Here is a 13288-nt window from a genome sequence, read left to right as displayed (position 1 = left end):
CTACAAGACAGTCTTTGAAAAATCAATTTTCTATATCCAGATTCTATGTATCCTCTCTGTCCATGTTCTCTACATCCTTAACTCTGAAATAATGACTAATATGCCAAGATGACTAAAATAGTATCAGATGCTCAGTAGGCTGAAGAGATGAAAATACGCCTAAATCTGAAAATGCATCTGACACACTCCAATAGTTAGACACCTGTAGTGTTAGCAATTAGTTGTAAATCTGCGCAGATTAAGACTGTAGTGAGCATATGTGTAGGGGGATGGGGTAATGGTGAGTTAGGAAGGACAGAGAATGTTCACTTCTGTGGGTTAACCCTTACACACAACGGAGGTGCATTGCTTACTAGACTGAGGGTAAAAGCAGACCTAGAACAGCCACAGTCTTCTAAGTAGACAAAGGAATCTGGCCTTTCATTCGTTGATTTGACATTTTTCACTGAACAAAATCTGTATTTCCATATTGAATATGATCTTTACAGAGAATTTCCAGGTAGACAAATATCAGAGCTCTCAATCAGAAGTCAGAAGAAAACTGGACTCATACTCTTTTTCTTAAAGTACCATGTGAGCTGGAGCAAGAAATATAACCTCCATAATCTTAGCCCCTTCATCTGTAAATGAAGAGTTAAGACCGAACAAATTACAGGCAACCCCATCTGCTCCAAAATTCTCTGAACCACTAAGCAAGATAAAACAATGAACTCATTTAGTAATGGTTTTTCAGCATAACTCATTTGCTATAATCAGGAGGCCTCTCCTGAAATACATTATTTTTTCTCCACTTCTGGCTTGAATATATTATTTTTTTCTATCATAACAGTATAACGGATAGTCCTGAATGCCTTCAGTCAAATATATTAAAATTCCCTACAGCACACAGTCATCTTGATTAAAATATCAACAGTTTATTACAGATGGAGTAGTTCCAAAACATGATAATGCTCTTCAGGTAGCAGGTGTTCCTGGGTGTTATTCAAATGGCTAGCTGCAAAGATGCAAAAGTCTTTTGTTTCCTGATGAGGCTAGATAGACTTTTACCTATGGAAACAAACTGTCAAACACAAGTAAACTTAAAAATCCCTATAACATTGCTTTTAGTGCATTAAAATCTGTGTATTACTCATTTTTAATTAACCCCATCAGAAAACAAGTCACTAGAAAAATAGGTAACATTAAATATATATGTAAGAACAAGTTAACTTCTATGCCATAATACTCTTATTCTACCCCTAAGCACTTATTTCATTTCTTGTTTTAAATCTTAGTTTGAAAAGCAAAACATTTAAATTTAATGAGATACTTAATACTGAATGTAAATGAGATAAAATAGGTGAACATGATATCAAGAATAAGTTTACTATTTTTTAAAAATATTTATTTATTTTTGAGTGACAGAGACAGACGAGCATGAGGAGAGAGAGAGGGAGAGACAGAATCTGAAGCAGGCTCCATGCTCTGAGCTGTCAGCACAGAGGCCAACATGGGGCTTGAACCCACAAACTGTGAGATCATGACCTGAGCTGAAGTCAGATGCTTAACCTACTGAGCCACCCAGGCGCCCCCAAGATTATTAAAAAAAGGGGGGATTACAACATTTAAAAAAGACCTATCCAATGCATATTAATGTAATTATCCACATCCAGTTTTCCTCTATAGAAAGAAACAAAACTGATTGTATAACATTCTAATTTTTAATTTTTACATCACCTGAGTTCAAGTCCTAGCTCATCCACTTATAACCTTGAATTTAATAAACTAAGTCCATCTAAGTTTTGACTGACTCACCCTAACTGAAGGCAATGAAATAACAGAAATCACAACCAGTTCCCATGGACTAAATCCCACTCACAAAGTGGTTTGGCCCAAGAGATGACTGATAGTCAAATTTTCTATGTGGGAAATTATTCAATCTTATAAAAATTACTTATATTTTCAAATTTATTTCTCTTGAAAAATCCATTTGATCACGTGTATGTGTGCTTACAAATGTAACTAAGCCAAACTCAAAGGAAAGAAAAAAATAAAGTTACGATCTCAACGAAATACTCTTTCCATCTTCTTGTAATTCTCACAGCACTTCCAGACACAAAGATTACATTTGTTCCAGATACATCTCTTTAGAGAGAATTAGTTCTCATGTGACTGTAAGCAAGAAATATAGAAGTATAATATATACAATATGGATAACTGTAATGTTCTTTACTAAATGCTTCCTAAAAAACAGCTTTGCTGTGCTGGTCTTCCCCTAAATTCACTCCTTTATTACAAGAGTCTGTCACTGACTGGTTATATAGCCATAAGAGGGTTAGGTTGTTTCTATGAGACCCCTTTGGCCACCCTTCAGTAAAATAGGGTTCACATTCTTTAACTCTGAGGATTGCACTATAAGAATTAATTACATGAAATCGGGGTGCCTGGGTGGCTCAGTCCCTTAAACATCCGACTCTGGATTTCAGCTCAGGTCATGATCTCACAGTTTGCAGGTTCAAAGCCCCACTTCAGGTTCTGTGCTGACAGCTCAGAGCCTGTTTGGGATTCTCTCTGTCTCTCTCTTTCCCTCTCTCCTTCTCTCTTTCTGCCCCTTCCCCCTGAAATAAATAAACAGACTTTAAAAAAAGAATTACATGAAATAGCATTACGTATTAAGCGTCCATGTTCAACAACTGGTATATAGTTGGTGTTCAATGAATAAATCTATACTGTTGTTAAATTATTGCTCAATGGTTGCATGTGTCTGGCATGCGATTGCATATATATATTTCAGAGTTCGATAACAAAGTCTCCAGATGAGACTTTTTATTGAATTATACCTGACATACAATACTATACTAGTTTCAGGTTTATGGTATACTGATTCAATATTTTTATGTATTATGAAATGATCACCTCAAGAAGTCTAGTTACCATCTGTTGGTATACAAAATTATTACAGTCTTATGACTGTATTCCCTATGCTTTGCATTTCATGCCCATGAGTTATTTATTTTATAACTGGAAGTTTGTACCTCTTAATCCCCTTCACCTATTTCAACTGTCCCCTTACCACCACCTTTCTGGCAACCATCAGTTTGTTCTCTGTATCTATGAGTCAGTTTGTTTTGTTTTGCTTGCTTTTTTAGATTCTACACATAAGTGAAATCAGATGGTACTTGTCTTCTCTGACTTACTCACTTCGCACGATGCCCTCAAGGTGCATCCATGTTGTCACAAATGGCAAGATTTCATTCTTTTTTTTATGGCTAAACAATATTCTGTTGTATAAATATACCACATCTTCTTTTACATTTACCTATCGATGGACACTTAGGTTACTTCCATATCTTAGCTATTGTAAATAATGCTGCAATAAACGTAGGCATGTATATATATTTTCTAATTAGTTTTTTTTGCTGCCTTTGTATAAAAACTCAGAAGTGGAATTGCTGGATCATACGGTAGTTCTATTTTTAATTTTTTGAGGAAAAGTTCATACTGTTTTCCACAGTGGCTGTACCAGTTCGCATTCCCACCAAGAGTGCATGAGGGTTCCCACATCCTCATCAACACTTGTTATTTCTTGTGTTTTCGATAATAGGCATTCTGACAGAGGTGAGGTGATGTCTCATTGAGGTTTGATAAGGCAGCATATCGAAGAATCTGCTTTTTCTTATCCATTTAGGCACCCTATGTATTTTGACTGAAGAACCGTCCATTTCCATTTAAATTATTGATAACCATGTACTTACTGTCATCTTTTTAATTGTTTTCTGGCTGTTTTTGTTGATCATCTCTGTTCTTTCCTTGGTCTGTTCCCCATATTTTGTTTGTTTTCTTCATATTTAGATTCTTCTGTCTTTTATTGTTGGGCTCTTAACTATAAGATTTTTCTTTGTAGTTACTGTGAAGTTCATATATATTATGTATATAAAAGTCTCTTTTAAGTTGATAGAAAGTTAATTTTGAACATATGCCAAAGCTTTATATTTTTACTTCCCTCCCCTACATTTTGTATTTTTGATGACACATTTTACATCTTTTTATTTTATTTATCCCTTAACTAATTATTGTAGTTTTAGTTAATTTTACTACTTTTCCTTTTCCTCTTCATATTTGTTGTATAAGTTGTTGACCCACTACCTTGATTACATGTCTTTTCCAGTTAGGTTTTTAACCTTCATTTGTTTTTTTTGTTTGTTTGTTTTTACCTTAGAAGAACCCCTTTAACATTTCTTGTGTGCTCAGTTCAATGGTGGTGAACTCTTTTAGCTTCTGCTTTCTGGAAAACTCTTAATCTCTTCTTCAATTCTGAATGATAACCTTGCCAGGTAGAGAATTCTTGGTTGGGAATTTTTCCCTTCAGTACTTTGAATGTATCATGCCATGCCCTTCTGGTCTATAAAGTGTCTGCTGAAAAACCTACTGATAGCCTTATGAGGGTTCCCTTTTGTACAATATGTTGCTTTTCTCTTTACTGCTTTTAATATCTTCTCTTTATTATTAATTTTTACCATTTTATTTTTTTAATGTTTGTTTTTCAGAGAGAGAGAGACTGACAGAGTGCAATTGGGGGAAGGGCAGAGAGAGAGGAAGACACAGAATCGGAAGCAGGCTCCAGGCTCCGAGCTGTCAGCACAGAGCCCAATGTGGGGCCTGAACCCACGAACCATGAGATCATGACCTGAGCTGAAGTCAGACGCTCAACTGACGGAACCACCCAAGCGCCCATAATTTTTACCATTTTAATTTTAATGGTCTCGATGTGTTTCCCTTTGGGTTCATCCTATTTTGGAACTCTCTGGGCTTTCTGGACTTGAATATTTGTTTCCTTCCCCAAATTAGGAAAGTTTTCTGCCATTATTTCCTCAAGAATTTTCCTGGCCCTTTCTTTCTCTCTCTTCCTCCTGGGATTCCTAGAATGAAAATGTTATTCTGCTTGACACTGTCCCTTAAGGGGACATCCTGTCTTTTTAAAATCATTTTTTTTCCTTTATTTTCCTTCTGTGATTGGGTGCTTTCCATTGCTTTCTTTCCAGTTCACAGATTCATGCTTCTATTCCATCAGTTCTGCTGTTGAACCCCTCTAGTGTATTTCTCAGTTCAGTTTTAAACTTCTGTTTGGGGGCGCCTGGGTGGCTCAATCAGGTAAGCGTTGACTTCAGCTCAGGTCACGATCTCGTGGTCCGTGAGTCTGAGCCCCGCGTCGGGCTCTGGGCTGACGGCTCAGAGCCTGGAGCCTGCTTCCAATTCTGTGTCTCGCTCTCTCTCCGTCCCTCCCCCATTCATGCTCTGTCTCTCTCTGTCTCAAAAATAAATAAACGTTAAAAAAAAATTTAAACTTCTGTTTGGTATTTTCTTATATTTTCTATCTGTTTGTTGAAGTTCTTGCTGTGCTCATCCACTTTCCTCCCAAGATCAGTGAGCATCTTTACACCCATTACTATGAATTCTTTATTGTGTTGCTTATCTCAGTTTCGTTAAAGTCTCTCTGTGGGGATTTCCCTTGTTGTTTGGTTTTGGATATATTCCTCTCTCTCCTCTTTTGCCTCTCTCGGTTTCTCTGTATGTATTAGATGCAGTGGCTCCCCCTTCAGTCTTCAAAGAGTAGTCTTGTGTAGGCATTGTACAGTGTGAGCCAGAAGCACAAACTCCCCACAACCTCCCCGCTCCATGGCCCCACTCTATGGGCATCTGCTGTATGGGCTGCATGTGCCTGCCGGCTATGATACGGCATGGTTGCTGTGCAGGGAGGTGAGGGCTTATGTCACTTACCCATCCCAGTTCTGCACAGGGAGGGCAGGGCTCAGAGCACTCCTCTGATCTAGCTGTACCTCGGCTGCTGCATGGGGAGGATGGTCTTTTTGCAGCTCTCGTATTGCCCAGGGTGGCTGAAACGTGGGGTACTCTCTCAGCCTGGTTATGTGGTGGGGAGGGCAGAACACGCCCTCCATGTGTTAGCAGGCTAGCGGGAGGGCACCAAAAATGGCAGCCATTTACTCCATCACCAGGAACTTAGTTGCAAAAATGACTTGTACTAGCACTTCCATCCCTGGATAAAGTCCTTACAGGTTGCTTCCTGTAAGGCAAGAACCTTTAAAATCTGATAGTCCCTTTAAAATCAGTAAGGTACTTTTCAATCTGTTTCTCTTGTGCTAGATCTCAGGTGAGTGGGTTTGCATATGAGCCCTTTAAGAGTGGGATATATGTCCTCTAGAATTCTATGATTCTTCTGGTCTTCATCCCCATTTCTTTTTTAAATCAGGCATTGTGTGTGTGGCGGTTCATCTTTCCAGTGCTAGCCCTCAAGGTAAGGGTACCTGATATAGGGTACTATCTCTTTACTCCTTGTGGGAAAATTCCAAATTTGGAAAACTCTCCCAATTGTGAGGTCACTACATTTGGGGTGGGTTCTCAGGAAGGCCATGTCTCTGTCTCTCCTATCTTTCTCAAAGTATTTCTTTTGTGTTTTGTTGTGAAAGTGTTAGTCTTCTAATTCTCAAGGTTTTTGTTTGTTTGCTTGTTTTCAGAGAAAAATTATTACATATGTAGCTATAAGTTTGTTTTATCCATGGAAGGAGTTGAACGCAGGGTTTTCCAACACCACCATCTTGAAACACCCTCCCCCCCATTCCCAGAATAGAACTTATCGTCTTGTATGTAACACATAATCAGCCACTTTTTTCAAAAGAACTGTCCCCAAAAAGGATGTCCTGAGACTGGCAGTGGGCTCTAGGGGGCCACCACTTTTTTTCCTGCAGTCCTTTCTCTGAAGAGATAAGAGGGACATAAAGACTAAAATCTCAAGGTCTTGCTCTCAAGATTTAATGACCTGTCTATTGAAAGACAGTTGAACATCCAGTGAGAAAGAGGAATTTCTGGAGCTGTGAGGGACACTCTGAGAAAGACTAATCATGACAAGCAAAGTGGTAAAGGAAAGTTTTGTGAAGGGCTGAATCTACCAGATTGTGTTGGGCTTGGTGTGGAGGCAAAAGAGGGAAACACAGAAGGAGGCATTCCTGAGAATAGACAGGGGAGACTGAGCCAGAGGCAACACATGCATAAATTCAGACCATTTCAAAAGATGAGAAGTAAAGAAAGAAAGAAATAAAAGGCAGAATCCCTGCCCCTATTGTGTTTGCCATCTGGCCAGGATGCTTTCAAATTAATGAGCAGGTTAAAATCCAGCATGGTTCCACACAGAGAGTAGCCTAAGAAGTACTTTGTAATGATGATCAAAAATATGTATCATATTAATTACCAAAATAAAATGATTGCCCTAAAATTCCTGAATATAAAATCAATATATGCTATGAAATATTTCTCTTTTGCAGTAAATGTCACTAAATGGGGATAAGCATGTTTTTTTTAAACAAGTGTGACTGTTTGTTTGTTTTCAATATGGTAGGAAGATAGTTGCTTTAAAATGCTGTTAAATGTCCATAAGACATTCTTCCACTGGAGGAACCATAGGCATTCAACTGAACTTGATAACAAGACATATCTCAAAATAGTTTAATTTTGCATTTTATAGTAATATAAAGTTTGCTACTAGGATATAAGAGAGATTAAAGGTGACTATGAGTGGAGCAAATAATAAAAGCAAAGCCCACAAAGTGGTACAAAGTCCTTCACATGGTAGACACCACATCATCAAGTATCCCATTCAAAGGAGTACCAGCAAAATACTCTTGTGAGAACTTTAGGCATTATATTTAAGCTTCCCTATTTAAATATAAGAAGAAATCACTGTGGTATTTGCTGCATGTATTTTATTAGGCAGGCATTTCTGATTATAGGAGAACCCTAAATTATAAAGTTAACTCAAGTTTCAGATAAAACATGGACGATGCAGTCATTAGCCATTCAGATGTAAGAGCCCTTTGGTATTGTGGTCAGGCATTTTCCATCAGTGCAAGGCACTTCAGCAAAGTTCGTGTGTGATAAAACAGCAATGGCCTCTAGAGTGTGTTTTTAAAGTGAGTTTTCTCAGAATTCTAACTAGATTCTAGAAATGAACAGACACACGCGTACACACACACACACACACACACACACACATAATCAGCCATACACACGCATACACACACACACACACACATGCACGCACGCTCATCTCCTTTTTTGCTGCCGTTTTAACTTGCCAAAGAATAAAGGTATATGAACCAAGTCTTATTAATATTAATATATACTTTGTTAGTTTGCTCCCTGAACACTGTCACTTTGTTATACTAAATTAAAGCCCTGACAGAAACATCCAATTAATCCTCACTAAGAAAATGCATTATTGTGTCATCATTAATAAGCGGTTCAATGTAATCACACCTTGATCATGCTCTTGAGTGGGTTCAGTCCTTTGCACGGCGTGCTTAGAACCAAAATGTCTAATATTAGTTCCCTTAATGATCATTCACACAGGAGTTAAAATGGATAGTCACTCTCCTTTCGGATGTACAAATCATCTATTTTCTTTTACTGAGAAGGCTAGGGAAGGAGATGCCTAAACAGAAAGGAGAAATTCATGAGTCTTAGACTAACCGTTATCATAAGAGGAGACTCTGGGATTCAGTCATAACCACAGGGTATGATGTTGAGCTCAAAGCTAGTTCCCATGCCCCGCTTATCAAACCCCGCCGAGCATTTGAACCACAAGTGGAAGCTCCCCGTGATGAAAGGAAGCTTCCTCTGGCCAAGTTAGCAGAACTATGATAAAGTCCCTTTGGCCATGTGCTGCCTGTAGGAAGCCTCGCTAAGCTCAGAGGCATCACAGATGAATACCCTACCTTAATGAGAATCTGAATGGACCCTGTAGCTTTTGCAGATATGAAATACCAGAAGCTTATGGTGCAGGCAGCACTGGATTCCTGCCACACAGCACTCTTGAGGTGTGCTTCTTCGCCCTGAAGGCCCACCGGAGTAGCCTCCAGATACAAGAAGTGCCCTAGGAACAAGGATAGCATTCACACAGGACAGAAATAACGAGGGGATCATTTTAGCTTTTCCATCTTAGTTAGGGTTTTTAATTATATTTCATATGATATGAGCTGCCAAAGGCATTTCCATTTGAAACAGAAAGAAAATCTAATAGCCTTGCTTCTAGCTCACTGACAGAACAATTTCCAACTGTCTGTGCTTTTAGCAAAGTACTTCACAGTATGCAAATTAACCGATCTGACAGGATATTTGTGCCGCTGAATCAACAAGATAGTTATAGAAATCATATAATGGACTCCTCAAACTATCGAGTTCTTGTAAAACAATGGGAAGATACTACCTATGAAATATGAATAAAGGAATATGATGTACTTTTCAAAACTTCACTCATCTATTGAGTATATAAATAAAATGCTGAGAATTTTAATATGTAACATGAAAAGTACATTATACTTATGTATCTAAGACTCAAAACATTTTACATATGTAGAGCTGAGTGTTTGCATGGGACCCAGACCTTCCTTTCTCTGTTGTGGTTATTTTGGCTTAGATGGCTTTGTTTTATCAGAGGCCTGTGGAATTTCCACCCTTAGATACCTCTTCTCTTATTCTGTGGCATCCAGGAATTCAGGGTCCTTTCTTCATTCTGCTAACGTCCTCTGTCCTTTGACCAATGAGTCTGAGACTTGATCTCATCTACTTACTGCAAAAATGAGGCATTCCCAACACTTCCGACATATGTGATCTTACGGTTACAAGTGCATGGCACTTCTAGTTTTCAAATTGCTTTCCCTCCATACATGTCATCTCGCTTCTGTAATCCCTGTTTGGTACACAGGGAAAACTTTATTCTCTCCATATGCAGATGGGAATTTTGAAAATCTGAAGAGCTACATGATGTGCTAATGATCAAATAAGTGGCAGAATTCAGCAATACTAATTATAAGCACGTGTCATTGAGGAAAGGTGCCTCTATCGATATTACCATGTATCTACAATGATCAGAATCATATTAAAATTTGGTTGCTCCCTGTTATATGTTGAATTGTGTCCCCCCCGAAGATGGTGAAGTCCTAATTCCAGTTTCTGTGAATGTGACCTTGTTTGGATATAGGGCCTTTGTGGATGACCAAAGTAAAATGAAGTCATCAGGGGGGCCCTAGTCCACACTAAGATTGTGTCGTAATGAAAGGATAAATTTGGACATAGAGGCAGACATGCATAGAGGGAAGACAGTGTGAAGACACAGCAAAACATCATCTACAAGCCAAGTAATGTCCAAGACTACCAGAAGCTAGGAGACAGGCATGCTATAGGTGATTCTCTCTCTCAGCCCTCAAAAGAAACCAATTCTACTGAGACCTGGATTTCAGACTTCTAGCTTCCAGAAGGGTGAGACAATGTCTATTGTTTCCATTTCTGGTAATTTGTGATAGCAGTCCCAGGAGACAAATATATTTGTGAAATGCCTGACTTGCTGGCCATGGTACTATGGTAGTCTCTCTGGAGCTCTCCAGTTGCTGTTGGGGAAACAATGAGATGCTCACTGTGAATATGATTAGGACTGCTGTAACAGCCTAATAACCTACCATATTTGTTTCCGAGTGTGTGGTCTTTGGGAGGTCGTAGGCTTTGATGAGAGCCAACCCCCAAAACCCAATCAAAGTTTTCAGCCAGGGAGTTTTGCCAGCCACACCAGCCTTTCTCAAAAGTACAGGAGGTACCACATTCATCTTCATCAGTGTAATCTCCACAGTCATCTACGAAATTACAGCTTTGCTCTGGTTTATAACATTTGCCATTCTGACATTCCCGATAGCCATGAGGGCAGGGACCTAAAAAACAGAAAACAAATGAAGATGATGAAGATGAGGAGACACTACTAACACATCACTGAGGTTAATAGCTAGTAAAATGGATTCACTTCAACATATAACGAAACATGGTATTCTTAAGAGTTTGAGTTATCTGACCCCCATCTCTTTTCTAATCTCCCTCAGGGTTCCGGCCAATAGATCACTCACAAGGATTATTCAAAATGAAAAAAAAAATCAAGTATCATTTTACTGATCGAGGAAAGTACCTCAAGACTCCTCAAATAGAGCATTTCCTGTAAGCTGAGTTCAAGAATATATATTAGATCTGAAAGCCAAAGTGTGGCTTTCCATTTTTTAGCCTGAAACAAAATCTTTAGGGTATTAAGAGCTTATGTATTATGGTGTATTTGGAAGTAAATTCCATCACCACCCATGCATTTCAATATTTATCAGAAGCCAAATACTTATATGGTACTTACTCAGAAGCAGGGGTATGAATATATAAGTAATATTCAACTTTCTAACAGATTTTTTTCTCCAAAATGCATATATATCTGTCAATTGTTTCGAATTTTAGAAGCAATTTCCCTACAAAGCAATGTCAACAATAAAGACTTTTTTTTCCAGAAAGCTTAAAATAAAAAGCAATGTTTTTGAAGATCTGAGTTTGAACTCTGGTATTGATACTTCCCAGTTATGAGACTTGGATCATACCTACATTTGAAGAGCTTTCTAAAAAGAAAAAAAGAAAAAAAAAAAGGACAGTAAAACCTACAGAAGGTAAACTAACTAAAGAGACTATTGTTTATATCCCCAGTACCTGGAACAGTGCCTGGCCATGAGTAGAGGATCAGAAAATATTAGTCAAATAAATGAATGTGTGAAATACAGTGCTCTGGAAACAGCAAAGTAGTTCAATATGCACATTCAAGGTATTGTTATTATCCTGCTCCAGTATTACAACAGAGCATAAGCACCAGTGTCCCAATATTTCAGTAGGAAAGGTTGTTCAAAGATCCAACTTGGGATATCCACGTCCCAACTGCTCTATGACACTATGGCATCAGAAATTTTCTTCCTTCCTGTCCTCCCCACCATCTAGGGAGAGAAGCTGATAATGCCTCCCTACTTCACTTCTACATGGTAGCTTCCAGGGCCTGGTGTTGTCTGGTGGTTGAGGACTGGTGTGGATTAGAGCTGGGAGGTGACTCAGGGATTTATTCGAAGGTGTTCTGGGAGCTGGAAACTCCTGCTGATAAAATCTCATAAAGAAGATTTTATGTCCTGGATCAGTCTCACATTTTAGGAAATAGACGGCTAAGAGGGAAGAAGTGGGAGGAGATGGTGGGATGCCATGTAGAAACCGCTAGGGAGAAGAATGGTATTCCAAACGCTTCCAGCCATTTTGTGTGCTAAGCTGTTTCTGGGTTGTTTCTTCAAAATTGCCTAATTAAATGCCCTTTACACCTGCAAAGCCTTTGAAAATAACTTTCAACCATGCATTTTGCCTTTAACAAAACTTTTTTGTCTGGGTTAATTGCTAACATTTTCCTTTCTTGTAGCGTGGGATTAAGCTATTTTTATTTAGGCTCCCAACTCAGTTTTAGCAGATTGGGGGTAAGCAAAAGACCTTTAATGTTTCAATCACAGAACTTGACTCAGAATCATAACATTAAAGCATTTTTGAGCTACACAGAAATGGATATCACTTACATTAACTCTCATTTATAGATGAAAAATAAATGAGAATTATAGATGTTAAATGGCTTGATGATTTTTCAAGAGCAGAGGTGCAATTTGGACACAGGTCTATTGTCTTCTGATCTATTTTTTAAATCTATTGACTTGAAAAGAAGAGCAATGATACAAGTCAACTATCACAAGACAAGCCCACCAAGGAACAAAAATGGTGGTGTTGACTACCAGATGCATTATTTCTCAGGGGACTGTTGAGAATCTGCAAAATTACTAGATCATTTAGTTTTACACAAGTTGGCATTTGTATTGATTCTGTCAATTCCAATTTGTTTGGGGAGTAAAAGCAAAACTGGTTTCTAAGATTATTTTCTCCAAAGACACCAAATCAAGCTAAAATTTAATTCTTTCAAGACAAACAAGAAAATATTTTGAACATGTTTCAAAACGGAAACACACCATAGACCCCAATATATTACACAATCAATATAGAATCATAAAAATTAAGATTATTTTTTACATTTCTAAAACATAAATAGCTACACAATTTAAAAAAACACAACAATTCAATTATTACACAAGATAAATTTTGAACAGAAAGCCCTTTTCACTGCTATCATAAAATATTTTTTTGCTAAATATCAAGGAAAATTATCAGTTAATGTTATTTCCTTATTTCCAAATTATTTCCCATGCCTGTTGTTTCATCCAACGAAACCAGCTACTTACAGGTAGAGTGTATATCTTTAAGTGATTGTGATATGAAAGCTTTTATGCAATTGTATAACTTTGATTTTTAGTAAAAATATATTCTTATTTCAATTAGGCAGAGACCTTCTTAGTGGGCACTTTCTTTCTAT

At 38.0% G+C, this 13288-nt stretch overlaps 1 protein-coding gene across 3 annotated transcripts in view; it reads right to left on the bottom strand.

The window, feature by feature from the left end:
* Positions 1-13288, bottom strand: part of MALRD1 (MAM and LDL receptor class A domain containing 1) — a 754681-nt gene that overhangs the window by 321226 nt on the left and 420167 nt on the right. For all 3 annotated transcript variants that reach the window (XM_027074220.2, XM_053225367.1, XM_053225368.1), the window contains 2 exons: positions 10506-10751; positions 8766-8923 (listed from right to left, as the gene is read on the bottom strand). In XM_027074220.2, coding sequence (XP_026930021.1) covers positions 8766-8923; positions 10506-10751 — 404 coding nt within the window. The remainder of the gene's footprint in view (positions 1-8765; positions 8924-10505; positions 10752-13288) is intronic.

The sequence above is a fragment of the Acinonyx jubatus genome, chromosome B4 (assembly GCF_027475565.1).
Source record: "Acinonyx jubatus isolate Ajub_Pintada_27869175 chromosome B4, VMU_Ajub_asm_v1.0, whole genome shotgun sequence".
Lineage (NCBI taxonomy): Eukaryota > Metazoa > Chordata > Mammalia > Carnivora > Felidae > Acinonyx > Acinonyx jubatus.
The sequence above is the reverse complement of the archived record's forward strand: the minus strand, read 5'-3'. Positions and strand labels throughout refer to the sequence as shown.